Below are 17,572 nucleotides of genomic sequence, written 5' to 3'. Positions count from 1 at the left end.
CTGTAAAACGAGCAAGATTATCCTTTCATTCTACCTATTCATGGACACCAATTCATTCATTCACTGAACAAATGTTTATGAAGTCCCTCCTATGTGTTAGGTTTTCAGAACACATAAATATAAACATACACACACTGCAAAGTAATTTCTGGCAGGAAGGTAGGCAGAATATCAGGACAAGCTTAGTATAAGGAGTAACAAAATGAATATTACAGGAAGGTAGGCATTCAAATATGTGGAGGTCAGGAAGGAATGTATTCCTTCAAAGGCATGGAGATTAGAGAGAAGAATGACATATATGAAGAATAAGTAATCCAATTAGACTGGGATGTAGAATGTACTAAGGACAGCAATATGAAATAAGCCTGGAAAGTTTGATAGTGCCAGACTGTAAGGGACTTTTAATGCCAAAGTAGTTTCTTCTTTATTTTGGCAGGGAAAGCACTTAAGCTTTCAAGTGTTACATAAATATGGGTGATTACTGCTCATAAGCCACCTTGCCCCCTGCTTGGTAATCTTTCTTTTCTATATTTTCCTTTACATTTTCTTTTTGTAACCCTTACCCTCTTATACTTCTGACAAATCCTGGCTTTTCTTCCCCCCTTGTTTCATCATTATACTAAAATTACCTTAGAATATACAAGCCAAAAAGAAGATGTGAGAACACTAACTCTAATTCATTATTAGAAATGGTACTTTTTTATTAAAGAGGGAAAGTGCTAATGACTTTTTAATGAGTAAAAAGATGAGTATGTTTTATAACTTATTTAGGTTTCAATTACCTTAAAATTTTTATTAGGTTTATTACTTACTTGTCAAAGTCTGAAAAGTGGATTTAATTATTTGAAGGCCAGCAGTCACACAAAAACAAAATGAATATCAATACTATAGTTATAGAGTTACTGTTGTATAATAGATACAGTGCTGGCCTTTGAAGTCAGTCAAATCTCACATCTTGACACTACTTGTATGCCCCTGAAACTGTCATGTAACCTTCATGTGTCTTAGGAAGTCCCTCAGATATAGCTACTAGGACATAAAATCATATCTCATGGTACAGAAATGACATAGCTACTTCATAGATCTGTAGAAATATTATAGAATGTAAATCATTATTGGTAACAGTTAAAAACAACAATGGTCATTATCACATCATATATTTTTATTTTATTCACTAGCATACTTAGGATATAGAAAGATAGTGAAACATACCTTAGAAAATGTACTTAACTTATGGGCTGCTCAATTTCTTTATATGTAAATTAGAGATTAACACTTGTATCTTATGAAGCTTTTTTAAAAAAGTGCTTTATAAAACCTAGATTCCTATATGAATGTGAATTATTCTAGACTCTTGAGGTTTGTTCTTCAGAGGAATAGAAATAGAAAATGCTATCTTGTATCTACAACAATATAAAGGGATTAAATCATGCTATGTGTTATTATCTGGGGCTTACATATTTAGTTGATATAAAGGAAGATAAAGGCATTTCCTTATCTGAATATATAAAACAATAAACCCATGAGCCAATAAAAACCTCCTACTTCAATAGAATACTGTTGTTGTTTGTCCTTCATTTCTAAAGAGGACCATGACATCAGGAGGTGATGCCATGGTGAGGGAAGTCACCAACCTTACTTTCTCCTCTGGAGCTGTCTGGGTCCAGTGGCAAGACACAGATCAGGACAAGTGGAGACGGCCTCCAGAAACAGGAGGTAGGGAGAGTTTAGTGCTGGGAGGAAGGTCATGATTACACATGTAAATTTAGTAGTCTTCTACATGAGAAAAGGGAACTAGCATTTATTTAGGCCCAAGATGTAACTTTTTTAAGCTGGGGCCTTTAACAGGTCTCACTTTCACTGAGGAAACACTTATTCAGTGATTAAGTCATAAATACTTAAATAAAATACTGAAAGGTCATGAAAGGAAGATATTTTTTCCTCTCTAAAAAAACCCCCTGCAAAATAATCTTCAATTTCTCTTACCTAAAAGTCATAATATGTCCATTGGCACAGAAACATGCAAGGCAAATACTATTACTCAATGCCACTATATCTCCACGAAGAACAAACGAGGTGTCTGTTATATTTTGCTTATAAACACAGTTTTGGGCTGGCAGTGAGATCACTTTTGCTTGTTTTTCAGAACAAATCACTGCATATTGGTTTTCATTGATTTCCTGAGAGGAAGAGGGAGATACAGAGACAGGTCGCCGTTTTTTCAACTTATCCTTTTCATCTTTTTCTTCAGGCACATTATATTCTCTCCAGGGTTCATATGCTGGTGGCACTAAACATCCAGTGGTATCTAGAAATGCCATTCTTAAGATTCCCCCTTTTAATCTCAATATGGTACCTAGTGCAAAGAAATTCATCAATAAAGTTAAATAAATTTCAACATTAACAAGTTTCCCAATCTGAAATAATTTCCCCCAACTTATTATCAATCAACAAAGACTGAATTCAAATTTCAGATACTAAAGTAATTAAACAGGAAAGAGAAGTTCTCAAGGTAAAACCTAGTATTAATGACAAATCTCATAATTTAATTAGAAATTATTTATTTTGTAAACTCAATTAGATTACTATTATGTGATTTCCATGCCATTAAATTGGAATACTGGTTGAAGTGTCCTAGAACTATTTCTTCATCAATATCCATTTTCTCTCATATATTAGAAGAAGTAGACAATGACTAGAGAATTAATTGCTATAATCTTCTATAATCTAATCTCCAAATGAGATATTACTATTTTTTTAGCTATCTGAAGAAAAATTAAAGATACACATATAAGGCTTTTTTACTTCAGGCAGCTTAGTAATAAGGCTTCTTTATTTTATATGACTACTATTTTTTTCCCTAAGAAACTGTGAAATGTATTCTATCTCTTTGTCTTTAAATTCATCAAATTCAAATATATGTGGAATTAAGATACCCATTTTATTTTCTTCCAATTTTTATTCATTGTCATCTGAAGCTCATAGAGGTTTTCTCAGTCAAATAAAACTATCTGAGCAGCTTGGTTAATTAAGTGGAGTATATTAAGTTTGAAACTATATATACTATATCAATATTTAATTTATAGTGTATTCTAAAATTAATTTTCTTTCCAGGCCAATTAGTCATGTTCTTCACTATTTTAGAGACTCATTCTTTTTATACATTTGCATTATGAGTGATAAGAATGATTATTTCTGATAATTTTTTCGATAAGATTTAATGAATGATGGCAGAGCATATGCATGGGCTATGGAGAGCTAGATTTCCTAGCACATGAGTACAAATAATAATTTAATTTAAAATCTCATCTTGTGATTAGAAATGTGTGTGCCACTCACCATACATCTCAGAACAGTGAAGGTAAATGTTGGCTTTTACTAGCAAAATGAAAAGACTAAAAATTTGGAGTAAACATGTAGGCAATAGAATGCACTGCAAGACTTCCCCAAACTATCATGTATAACATTATTGCTGGTCTTATTACAGGGCTGCCAGTTACAACATGGGCTGATGAAATTTACCCCCCACAGATCACATTATAGAGGTTTCCAAAGCACAAATCATGTCTACTGTTGTTTTTTTTTAAAAAAAATTAAGCAATTGAATATATAATTTTTACATATATTTAAATGCAAAAATTAAAGGTGCATACTATTTCTTCTCTCTATTCAAACTACTACCATCTTACTTTAGAACCTCATCATCATTTGATAGATTATTCTAACTGCCTTCTAATTTGTTTTCCTGCCCCACATTTCTCAAATCCAATTCATCCCACACATGGGTGACAAAACAATTTTCCTTAACTGTAAAATTTGACCATGTAACTCAACTATTTAATCAACTCCAGTGGCTTCTTTTTGCTTGTAAAATAAACATAAATTCTTCTGTTAACTTTTAAAACCTTGTGCAGCTTGGAACTAACTTATATTTCCAGCTTCCTTGGACATTATAGTTCCTCCTACACATTTCAATTCAGTCGGACTGGCCTTCTCTGCTTTTCAACAGACGACACTCCAACCTCCATTTCTCCATCTCTGCAGTGACTGTCCTCCCATGCCCAGAACATGATCCATCCTTAACTCCACTTCATATAGTTCCTGTCTTCCTTTAAAACACAGTTCAAAGAACTACTTTCTGCATAGTCTTTCCTCATTCTCTCCAGCGGCTAGTGTTCTTCTTCCCAAAATGTCTTATATTTTATGTTGCACATACTTGCAGCTAGGTGGAGCCGCAGACAGAGTACCTACCCTGCAATCAGTTCGATCTGATTTCAAATCTGGCCTCTGACACTTATTATATCTGTGTGACCCTGGGAAAGGCACTTAGCCCCTGTTTGCCTCCGTTTCCTCATCTGTAAGATGAGCTGGAGAAGGAAATGGCAAACCGCTCTAGTATCTTTGCAGAGAAAACTCCAAATGGGGTCAAAAAGAATCAGATGCAACTGAAAAACAGCTAAACAATCACAATATATTTGCATTTGCTTACTCTGTATTTATTCTATACATATGTATATTATACGTATGTATTTGTATCTTTAACTGTTGTCTCTCTTATTAGAATAGGGAGAGAGGAGAGTGTGTAATTCTTTGAATGTACTCAGTGCCTAACAGCATCTGGCACACAATAAATACTTAATAAACACTTACTGACTGAATAAGAAAAAAAAACCTTTTAGCTTCTAAATGACAGTACTAAGTCTCTGACCTCTGACTTTCTTTAATATCCTTCAGAGTCAAGCACTATGCTAGTATGCATGAACAATCAATTACTTAAACTGAAAAAATGCGTTAAAGAAAATAAAACTGAAATGCATTAAACAAAACTGAATTGTTTAACAGAAGGACAATTCATAAGTAACACACTGAAGATATAACTCAATACAAACTCTAAGCTTTATGTAGTATTTTAAAGCTATTACAAAAGAAATTATGAAGGGTCAACATTTATGATTGAAGTGAAGCATACTAAAAATAGTTTTGTGATTCAGGACAACTGGGCTAAAATAAACTCTCTCAATCTTGTGGACTTAAATAAATTGTCTCCATGTCTATTAGGATTCAATGTTTATACAGTCTAACCTAATTTTCAATATATGAAGATAATGACTTATACATGATTTTTTGTTTGTTACATTTTTTGGTAATAAACATTTTGAGTTATATTTTTCTCATACCCTAAGGGAAAAAATGTCTTTTAAGACTTCACATGTATAAAAAGCAAGCTCAGAACGGTCAACAATGAAGCTTATATTTTACCTGCTATTTGTAATTTTGCTTTGAAAAGCAGAAGTTATTACTATATTATTCTGTCCTAAAACATTTGTTCTGTCATTTCCGCCTAATAATAAAAATTTTAGTCAATATTCATAAAAAATGTTTGTTAGCTCTACTCGCAAGTCCTGTGCCATGTATAGAGAAAAATAGCCTTACTAAATTCATCAATTCTTGGGATCAATTGATTATGAAAATGATAGTAATGAAAAGCCTCCTATTTAAACACAACATTAGAAATCTGTATGGCTTTTAAATATATCCATTAGAAATACTTACCACTTGGAGATACAATTACTGGCTGAAGGAGCCTTTGCTCTCCACATGGAGGAATATTCAGTGCAATGACAAGCACTGTACCTAAAGTAGTCCCAACCCATAAACATGGAGAAGGTGAAGAATCAGTCTTTCGTGTATAAGTTTCACAGAAATGAAGAGCTGAAATTGCTTCTCGGGATTCTTTGTCAATACTGGTTACACTTGAACTTCGTGACCGACTGAAGGAATTGTCTTTTATATCTGAAACAACCATGAAATGGTTCAAAATATATATTGGGTCAAGTAAGAAAAAGGCAGATATTTTTGTATGAACTCATCCCTTAAGTTTAATTTCCTTACAAGTGAAAATTAGTCTACCTATATGATTTAATGTTTTTTCAGTTATTTTGATTATTTATACAGTAGGTTAAGTATCCACTCTGCTTGGTACCATTAGGTATCTTTGCTTGGATAAACTACTCTAGTTCACTAACAAATATGTACATAATCAGACTCTAAATCAGGTCTCATTTAAAGGTATACTATTCTTTTAGCTACCTCATATTACCAATCTTGGTGCTGTCCTCAGTGCTTTGTTTTCTAATCCCACCCCTATAGTCAATCCAACTGTCAAGTCTTGAGGAGTCTTTGTCTGCAAAATCTGCTTCCATCTTCTTTATTATTTACCTGGACTATTACGACAGCTTCCTATTTGCTGATCTCCTTGCCTCTACTCTCTCATTCTTTCTAATGCATCTTCCACATAGTTCCCAGACTGATATGTCTATATATCATATCTGACTATGCTGGTACCCTACTCAAGAAGGCTCAAAATTATTTTCCCTCTAAGATAAAACATTACCCTCTTTGGCACTTAAAACATTTCATGATCTTTCTCCAATCTATTTTAAAAAACCATTTAACCTAACTTCTCCTCTTGATTCAAGTCAAACTGGCCTACTTGCTATTCCTTGTATATGACATTTCCATCTTTGTGCCTTTGTACTAGCTGTCTTCTATGCTTTGAATACTTTTTCTCCTCATCTCTGTTTCTTACTGACACAAATGAGCAAAAGGCTTTTCTGATCCTCCAAGTATTAATGCTCCCTCAAAATTACTTGAATTTATTTTGAAAATATTTTGTATTTATCCCTATGTATACCACATATAATTTTATAGTTGGACAGAGCTCAACAGCTATATGGTCCAATCAATACCCGATAATAAATCTCCATTAAAATTTTTGAATATTTATTGTTTCACTCTAGGAGACTAAGAGCCTAAGGAAAGAAATCAGTTGTCTTTTTTAATCTTCGTATCTCTAACACCCAGCACAGTATTTGCTAATAATAGGGACCTAATAAATATGAATTGTCTTAAATTGAATCAAATTATAAATCAACAAATATTTATTAGGTGTGCAGTATTTGTAATATGTTCAGAGACAGGCAAAGATAAATAACAGTCCCTGTCATTTAGGAAAATAGCTTTAGAAGCTTTCCCTGATGCCACACACTAAATACCATTCTTTCTTCCTTGAGTGTTGTTTTTAAAAATGCAGTCTTGGTATATATACTCTGTATTAAAATAATTTTGTACTTGTTTTATCTTCTATTTAAATCTTATAAAGGGAACACAATTTAATTTTAGACCACAAATCTATCAAATTCCAATAACTTCTATTTACCACATATGGCAGATTAATTCATAAACCTAATTATACATTATTTTTCAGGGCTGGAATATATACTTATTATGTTACAGAAAAGAAAAAATTAAAATACATGTTTTTATGTTTGATATTTTAAAGTCTTCATTCCTATTTTGATGTTGTATAAAAATGATTTGAAGGTAATACCAGTGGACCACACAAGCTCTGGAAGATCTGATACTACTAGAAAAATTTCAAGTATAATAAAGACATGAGACTACCTACTGTCAAAGTACCAGCCCAATTATGTGTGTGTATATATACATATACATGCATACACATACATATACACATATATGGCTCAAAGTAGCTCAGGCCACTTAGTGGTATAGCAATCCATGAAAAAGAGGAAAATGCAAATGGACCTTTAGGTCTATAGCCTCTTTTTATTTCTGCTGTGATAGAATGTCATAAAAGTACGCTTTAAAAAAAAAATCACTGATGAATATTAACTTAGCTATTAGTACACTAAATGAATACATGGAAGAAAAACATTTACTGAGTACTCATTATGTGTAAAGCACTGAGAGAACAAACAGAAAAGTAAGACTTGCTTTTAAGGAGTTCATGTTGTAACAGAGGGAGACAATACATATGGTAGGTTTTAGCTGCCAATTTATTGGAAAGGCCCAGTGGTCCTCAGGATACAGTGGCAAAGCAGACACCTGGCAATGTGTTTTTAATGGCTGAAAAGGATTTGGTAATGAGAACTTTCTTTTCTGAGTCTTCAGTAACTGTCTTTATTCCCCAATCTTTCCTTCTTCCTACCTTCCCTAATATTGCTTAGGACAAAAACATCCTCCCAGCCTCACAACCTAGGTGTCATCCTCAACTCCTTACTCTCCTCTGCAAATCCAATCTGTTGACAACTCTCGTATATTTTACCTACATAACATCTTTCATATGTACATATATATAAACATACATATACACACATATACATGTGAGTGTGTGTGTATATACATATCTCCCATTCTCTCATCTGACATAGTCACTGCTAGTTGGTCTTCTAGCAAAAACTAATCTTAAAAAGATAAATCTGACTGCTCCCTATTACTTCCAGTATCAAATATAAAATCTTCTGCCTGGATTTTAAACAGGTCTCTAACCCTTCTTACCTTTCCAATTTTCTTACACTTTACTCCCCTAATGCTATGAGCTAGTGACAATGGGCTCCTTGTTCTTCTTCCTCAATTGCAGCACTCCATCTGCCAATTCCAAGCACTTTTTTCGGGCTGTCCACCATTCCTAGAATGCTCTCTCTACAAATCCACCTCCTAGGTCTTTATTCCCCCTGTTGCTCACGTTACTCCGTTTCCTGTTTCCATGCCTTTGTCCAGGCTTTCCTCTATGCCTGGAATGCACTCCCGCCTTATTTCCACTTCATAGAATCCCTCTCTTCCTTCAAGACACAGTGCAAATGAGATCTTCTATAGGAAGTCTTCCAGAGTCTTTCAAGTGCTAGTGTGCACTCCTCAAACCACCCTGTATTTAACTACTTCCATATTTATTTGTATTTATTCTTTTTAGATTTGATCTGTCTACTTGTTTATGAACTTGTTGTCCCCATTAGAAAGTAAACTCCTTTTAAGTAGAAATCATTTCATTCAATGTATTTGTATTCCCAGTGATTAGAACAGGGTTTGCTTAGTACATAGTAGGTACTTAATAAAATGGTTGTTGATTGATTGTACGATGGTTCGGTTAAATAGACTTAGAAGTGAACAAATGGCCAGACCCAAAATGTCATCAATTGATCAAGGTGATCCAATTGGAATATGTCTAGTACTCTGGAAATCTGTTTTGGTTCCTTACTGGCTTACATTTTTATCAACAATACTGGCAAAGCATAGGTGGCATGTTCAAATTTCCAGATGACACAAAATTCAGAGGGATAGCTTACATATTAAAAGAAAAATTCAGGACCTAAAAATATCTCAATAGACTTGAAGATTTAGGCCAAAATATAATAAGATTGCAACTGTAAAGTACTACATTTAGGTTAAACAATAGTAACAACTACAAAAGTACAGAATGAGGGAAGCACAGCTAGACAATTAAGTATATGAGAAAAGATTTTAGTCCTGTGCAGTTTCATTTGTAATGAAAAATGACTTGTCATCTCAGATTTGAATCCTTAGGGTAGAAAAGATTGATCAGGGAATTTTGAAAATCTGAAGTTTTCCTTCAGACTCCCATCAAAAGATGCATATACCTGCTAAACACTAGGAGAACTGTAGGAGAGGGCATTTACAAGAAGTACTTTCAAAATTATTTTAATATCTTCCGTGCATGGTGATTTTAAATACTATAGATTTAATTTATTCTTACTTACCTAAATCAGGCTTCAGCTCTGTAGGTAAACTTAACTTTCTTGACATCTTGGCTGTAAAATAAAATGTGACAAATTTAGAAATACATAATAGTTCAAGTATATACATACAAACACACATATAACTTTAAAAGACCCATTATTTCATCTTTAAAATTAGTCAAGGCTAATTCTTTTCACAAACTCCCAGTGTAATAATAACTAGTCCTTTCATCTATAAGCATATTGCTTTATAAGTTAACATATTTCTTATTCTATATATGAAAAACAGTATTTTAGAACTCTATAATCCCACATTCACATCCAATAAACAATGTTATTATGAGAACTGGTACAATTATTAATTTCTTTATATAATAAATATATTATTTGTTGCTAAGAATAGTTATTTATGGCTCTTATAACTATCAGACTGGCACTTGTAGATATCACTTTTGAGCTTCTTAGAAATTAACACCTACTTAATTGTTCATTTTTACTAATATCTCTGACAAGTTACTCTTACCTTGCTTCCAGCTAGCCACCTAGAAATTATTTCAATCATTTATTTTTAATTACTCTTTAAATGTCACAGATTGTTTTCCTCATCCTTATTTGTTTGTTTGTCCCCACCACACACATACACAAATACACTTTAAAAGAATGTTTTTAACATTTAAAAAATTTTTTGAGTTCCAAATTCTATCCTCTTTCCCCTTCCTGAGACAGTAAGCAATCAGATATAGGTTATACATGTGTAATACATTTACAACAATGTTTTAACTGCAAGAAAATGGTAGTTTTACTTAGGTTGATGCTTCATCCCAGGATGGATAGAATCAAGGGAGGGAAAGGAAGGTAAACCTTGGAAACTTTTCAGTTTTTCTCAAGTCTTCACAGTGTGTCTTCATTATATTTGAATTGAATTCCCAGAACACAGGATACTCTCACTCCGATGTATATACACAGTAACACCCAAAATGCCAAAATGAATCTTTCCATGAGTCACCATTTGAGATGATCCATGCTTCTAATGCCATTTTCAGGGAGGAAAGTAAGAACAACTGACATTTATTGAACACTTTACTGTTTGTAAATGTTTTACATCCATTACCTAACTGGAACCTCACCAGTACTGTGGGTGTTGGGGACAACAGGTATTGTCTCCATCATCCACAGATGATGACAATGAGACTCAAATTGGTTAAGTGTGTTGCCAATGGCCACATAACTAATAAGTGACAGGCAGAATTTGAAAGCAACTCTTCCTAATCCCAACTCTTATGCTCCATCCACTAAGCATTACTGAATTTATGGCGAAAAAAGCAAATTACACAGTAATATTCAATTTTATAATGCAATTAATAATGCATGAACATTTTTATCTCTATGCTTACTCAATACTAGTCTAGTAGAGAAGCCTGTGAATATTTTATTCTTTTTTTACTGAACCATATTTATTACCAATTGTGATTTCAAATTAGGGATAGTTGAAATAATGTCTAAGACTAGTTGTTAGTGCACATGCAATACAAATAGTGCTTCCTAGCAGAAATTTGGGGAATTTTTTTTTCCATTGCAAACACACGAATGAATCCCTCAGGAATAAACTTAAAAATCTTTAGAAAATAAAATCTGCTACACCTCCTCTTAAAGGCTGTGTATATGATAATTAAGAATATACTTTCTATATCTAAAGGAATGACTTTAAATCAATGTTAGGATAATGGTATTTAGGTAGATTTTGAGAAGAGAGGCAGCATGGTGTACAAGGTAAAAAACAAACAAACCTAGCCTTGTAAGCAGGAAGACCTGAATTCAACTTTTATCTCTGGAACACACTGGCTGTTTGACCCTGGGCAAATTGTTTAATATCTTCTGTGCTCTGGACAACTCTCTAAGGCTATAAGTTGAAGAGATGATGCAGTTATATAGCTTGGTAGATAGAGTTTCTTCATTGAAGGACTTCACAATAATGATTAAAAGGGACAGTCCCTATACCTAACCCTTAGAAAAAGGATGAAAATTAAGTATTAATTATTAAGTATTAATCTTACAATTTAGCAAAACTCATATTTCTTTACAATAAATAGTGAAATTTAGGATTCACTATGGTACTATTTTGCCCATACAATGTTATTCATAAACAGCATGATTACAATAGTATATGTACAACCCATTTCCTTTTGTTTTTTAAAAGTCCAATAATAATAATAATAACACCATATATTCACATAGCTACTCAATGCTCAGTTCATATCCAGTTATGTTATAGCAGATTTAACATTTCATAAATCACTTTTACATGTCTCTCTTATGTAGAAGAGATTCCCACCATCCTAAAGAAGAATCTGAGGCTCAGAGATATGTGATTTAAATGAGATCACACCGTTAATAAATGATAGAAAGGAGATCAGATGCCACACTTCCTGATGGTGTCTGTGGTCTCTCCGCTAGACTGCAGAATCAAAGTGCTAAATCCAATCTCCTTTATAACAGCCATAAGTGGTTATCCAACCACTGTTTGCAAACTTCTAATGAGAAGGAACTGAGGCAAGCAAATGTTATTCATGATTCTGTTTTATGGGGAAAGGTATATATGTATATACGCACATATTATACACACACACACGTACATATATAATTCCTGTTCATAACAAATCTTCAAATACTTAAAAACAGCTATCATCACCTATGGGTACACTAAACATGCCAAGTTCCTATATGAGATCCTCAAACTGCAAATTCTCTTGCTACTCTGGCTGTTACTTTCAGGATATATTCCAACTTGTTTAAGCAGTTCCTAATATCTGATGTTTACAACTGAATTCAGTGTTCTAGATATGGACTGAACTGGCCAGAATATAAGAGAACTACTACTTCTCTCATTCTGGACACTATGACACACTTAATAAAGTCTATCATAGTTTATTTTTGGCCACATAGCAAGGAAGGAACAAGATTCAAAGTATTCTGACCATACCTATCACTGCCATTACTCAGGAAACAAAATATTAGATATCACACAGAAAAATCAAAAATCACTAAAAAACAATGAAAAAATCGAACAAAACTGGCCAATGGGGTTAGCTAAGGAAACCTTAAATGTATAGCTCATGGATGCTGAATGTTCATTTTCTACTATGTGCAGAACTATAATAAAAGAAACCATAGATTAAATGAAGCTCTCTGGTAACATACAGAATGCTTGAATATGTGCCAAACATCATGCTAAGAACTGAGGAAACAAATAGAAAAAAGAAGATAGTCCTCACTCTCAAAGTGCACACACTCTTATTGGGAAAGATCATGACAAGTAAAAGAGTTCAGTTTTGCGGCAGATGGAAAGGGTCAGGAGTCCTTAGGATGTATCAACGTGACTGCCCCATATGAGCAACCATCCACCATTAGGGGAAAGTGAACATAAGGGTGAGAGTAGAGAAAGGGCTCTCTAGTAATGGAGAATGGGGAGAAGGGTCTTTGGTGATAGGGGAACATTATCAAGAAGATCCAGGTTGACTTCTGGGGCAGGAGAAGGAGAAAGCAGTCCTGCTTGGTACCAGGTATGAATGGGGCCCTCCAGGTACCCTCAATGAGTCTTGTGTTTCTAGGGGCAGGGATAACAGACTTTTCCTTGATGCCTGGGTACTCTAGCCAAATCCTATAGGATGTAGGAAGAAAGGGAAATGAAAGCTTAAAAAAAGTTTAATGGTTAGAAGTTCTAAGAATTTACTAGACAATGAAAATATTCTAATTCTCAGTTTACTTTAAAAAAGTAAACAACACAACAAAAAATAAAAATAATTTTAGTAACTTTATACCAGGCCAATTTTCATGTTTGAAATACCAAAATTAAGTCTACAATAAGTAAAAAAAAAATCTTTCCAGTGAAGTGGAAGGATAAAAGAGACACTTATTTGGTTTCTCTCCAATTCGGTTGCTACAATCACAGAGAATAAAAGAGAAGATAACAGTGATGAGGTATTAATACATTAACACAAAGTACCAAAATATATCTCCCAATCCCACCTCCCCAATTTCTTTAGGAAATATGAAAGCATCTTCATGACTAAATTAAAAAGGGATTTTGGCATTGGCTGGTTGAAGATTGGACACAGCCCTATGGCCTTTAAAAAGTTAAGTTAGCCATCTCTGGAAGAAGTTGGAGGTAACTGAAACATAGTACAGGAAAGGGGGGCAATTTGTAGCCATGCAGAATTGGGGGGATGAGGGAGAAAGATGATTTTCTCCTGTATTCTACCCTTCCCTTCCATCAGTCATGGCACTTTGCAGAGAAACTAGGTCTACTGGGAGATACTAAATTCATGAGGGAGAAGAGATACAGAAAGAGAGTAGGTAGGAGCTTTAAGTAATGTGACTACTGAAAGCAAAGAGAACTATGGATTAAAGTGAGAACTAGCTTTGGCAGTTGAGGAACTAATAATACAAGCAATCCACGTGAGAGAGCCTCCCAAAAGACATGCTGAACCAAGAGAGGAAAAGGGCAGGAACACTGGGAGCCATGTTCTACAGTACTAGAGGCCTCAATTACCCCTGTCTATTTGTGCTCGATAGATGTGCTCATTACCAGTGTACTTTAAATTTGTGTACATTCTTCCTATGAAAACCTTCCAAGATGTTTTGTAGCTACTATTCTTACTATGTAATTTTAGTAAATGCCTTTGCTCTGAACTGTGTCTACTGGATTACTATTAAAGGTAAGCTTTAATATCTATGACTTAAGAGTTTTTTAGTTTTAGAAGTAAAGACTAAAGTTTGAAGAGTAAAGATCTAAAGAGTAATAATAACCCTTTGACCCAAGATAGCAGATTTCCCTTTGGAGACCAAACCTGAAAACATATGAGTGACTAGTTGGAGACATGGACAAGACAAAGTGCTACCTGAACTTATTATATATAATGTATAATGAAACAGCATAAATAATGTAAAGAAGAATGGTTCTGAACTCAGTACTTGGTATCAAATCCTGTCTCTAATGTTTATTACTTGTGTGACACTGGGCAAGTTATTAAATTTCTCTAGGTCTTAGTTTTCTCCTTCATAAATGAGAGGTTTGAACTAGATGGCCTCTGAGGTCCCTTCTAACTCTAGACCTACCTATTTTTAAACATTTAAAACATTCATTATGAAATAAGTGTTCATTTATTTTAAATAAATGAAAATGTTAGTTGAAATTAAAACAAATTTCTTATTGAAAGAATTATGACTCTAAATTTCCACCCAAATAAGAAATTAAATTTTTTGATGTCACTAGTGATTTCTACAATGTAAACTATTTTTTCACATATTTAAAATATTTTGAAATTTTATTCTGCTTTGTAGAATTTTAAAGTCCTTGAAGTTTCCATTTGAGGTTCTTACTAGAGAAAAACATCTTAATATAACTGATGAGCTTTGAAAGTAAAGCCTATTAATTTAATTAATAATGTATTAGCAATATTTGTATTAGCAATTAGCAATATTAGCAATATTCATATTGAAAAATGAAAACACAGGCAAGAAAAAGGTCTGGGTAGATTCCCTAAATCTAATTATTTTATCAAGAATTCTGAAATGAAAATTACTAAATAAAAGATTATTTAATAAATACTTGTTCTTAGGCTAATGACTTCTTACTGAAATGTTAGAGATTTACTTATATAAACATCTACTCAATATGGTATGCAAACACGAATATATACCATGTATAAATACATACATCTCTCAATATATATGTGCATGCTTCTCAATATGGGTGCATGTGAATGAAGATATACATGTGAGTATACATGCAAATACGTAAACAGAGATATATAGACACACATATTTCATGTGATCTGAAGATTTAAAGATTCAGCAAATTTACCAGAATACTTAAGCAATTTCAGACACTGTACTAAGTGTTTTGTAATTGTTTCACTTGATTCTCACAACCACCTTAGGAGGTAGGTACTGTTATTATCCCCATTTAACAGCTTAGGAAATGGGCAAAAGTGGGGCAGAATTTCAATGACTTGCCCAGGGTCACATACCTAATTAGTGTCTGGGGCTGATTTTGAACTGAATTGGAATCAGGTCTTCCTGATTCCAGGCCAAACATTCTATCCATTGTACCATCTGGTGGACTGTAGGCTATCTTAGTCTAACCTAAATAATGTCCATTTGATTTCCTTATCATGCTGCAAAAGGGTTCCAGGAATCTCCAATGGCATAATATTTTACTATATTAAAGTCACAGTTACAGTTTCTATTGTTCTTGCTTTATAAACATATATATTACACAAATCCATTGTGTCAATTGGGTGTAATTATATATTTACATTATTTTCATTGTGATAATAATCATGTGTAAGCTGAAATTTCTAAGCTTATCTATGTCACAAAATCATAAATATTATAAAATCTAAATATTCATGTCTCGATTTGTTTTCTATTGTCTGATGAAGTGTTTATAAAATATACAACATTACATTCTATTGCATTTCTTTTATATACCCATTGATTCCTTTTATTCTTTCTTCTAACTTATTATTATGACAATATTTTATAGTTTCTACTGGTATGAGGAAATCTCTTTGAAAAATTTTGAACAGTATTGTTTTACAATAGAAGGAAATCATTAAATGGAAATAAGAGCTTACAGACAACTTAGTTTTAGAACTTTTTGCAACAGAATACCATGAAAAAGAGGTTGAAACACCTTAGCAGAGGTAAAGGATATCTAAGAGAGAGCCTCCTGTTTACATTCTGATTTACAGTTTATAAAGTTCTTGCATATTGAATTTTTTCCTTAAAATATTGCCTCCTGTTTACATACTGATTTACAGTTTATAAAGTACTTGCATTTTGAACTTTTTTCTTTACAATCATGATAAGAAGCAAATCTAATACCCAAAGAGCTATTGTCACAATTCTCGTTTTACAAATGAAGGAATCCATGCCAAGAAAGGTCAATCCTGCCCAAGGTCATATAACTGAAGTCTCAGAACTGCAACTAAAATCAGACGTTTTGTTGCCTAGGGTCCAGTGATGTTTGATTTATATCTTTCTGATTTTTAGAAATATTACATTGATTTGGGCTTCAAAAATTAAAATCAAATCAGAAGAAACTGGAAGATGACAATTAGATTCTAGCAACTTCAAGCCTTTCCTGTTTGAATGATCCTTTGGCTCTTGAAATAAACAAGAAGTAAAGTAGCTATTTGACATAATTTCTTAAAGAAATATAAATGATGCAAACCAGTCACTATAATGAAAAGATAGTAAAAGCTCAGAAAATTGTCTTGGAAAGTCAACTTTGATCTTCAAAAGAATTAAAACATGACAACCTGTTAAATGGATAAGCTTCTATGAAAACAATACAAAGTATATGACTGATTTTGTTTTTGGTGGTATTGCTTTAGAAAGTAGGGGGAAATGACTTCAAAGACAAACAAGCCCTACAGTGAGGTCATTATGTAAAAACAGATAATTCAAATCATTCTGGGACCTTGAATAAATGAAACTAGAAGGATAACAAACTGACATAAAATGAAAGAAATTGGACTAAACGTTCTTTAAGGTCCTTCTCACCTCTAAAATCCTATGACATCTTGAAAGAGACAAGCGTGCATGTTTGGAGTGATACATTCTCATAAGCAATAAACAAACTAAGACTATAATATCAGTACCAGATACATGATATAAGGACCTAGCATTTGAAAAATATGAAGTTGAGAAGTGACTATATGTGATCAAAATTGTATAGATGAATACATTCTGAAGTAACATAATTTCAAAGAGGGGAAGATTCCAAAAGAACTGAATAGAAAATGCCTTTAATATTTATCAGAAAGAGGTGACCAAGAAGATATCAGCAACTATCATATCATGCATCAGCTTGCTAAATTTTACAGGGTATTTATTAGACTATGTTACATATGCAAAGAAGGTTCTTGATAAAAACATAAAGGAACAAGAAAGATTTCGGATTTTACTTTCTGTGTCAGACAATGCCATAACAACCATACTACTGATGT

The 17,572-nt window shown here is 33.2% G+C and overlaps 1 protein-coding gene across 5 annotated transcripts in view; it reads right to left on the bottom strand.

Moving 5' to 3' along the window:
* STXBP5 (syntaxin binding protein 5) overlaps positions 1-17,572 on the bottom strand; it is a 214,530-nt gene that overhangs the window by 23,170 nt on the left and 173,788 nt on the right. For all 5 annotated transcript variants that reach the window (XM_072643665.1, XM_072643662.1, XM_072643661.1 and 2 more), the window contains 3 exons: positions 9,579-9,629; positions 5,554-5,793; positions 1,987-2,356 (listed from right to left, as the gene is read on the bottom strand). In XM_072643665.1, the coding sequence (XP_072499766.1) occupies positions 1,987-2,356; positions 5,554-5,793; positions 9,579-9,629 (661 nt within the window). The remainder of the gene's footprint in view (positions 1-1,986; positions 2,357-5,553; positions 5,794-9,578; positions 9,630-17,572) is intronic.

Source organism: Notamacropus eugenii, chromosome 2 (assembly GCF_028372415.1).
Source record: "Notamacropus eugenii isolate mMacEug1 chromosome 2, mMacEug1.pri_v2, whole genome shotgun sequence".
In the NCBI taxonomy this organism is placed as follows: domain Eukaryota; kingdom Metazoa; phylum Chordata; class Mammalia; order Diprotodontia; family Macropodidae; genus Notamacropus; species Notamacropus eugenii.
This window is presented reverse-complemented; position numbering and strand designations above follow the sequence as displayed.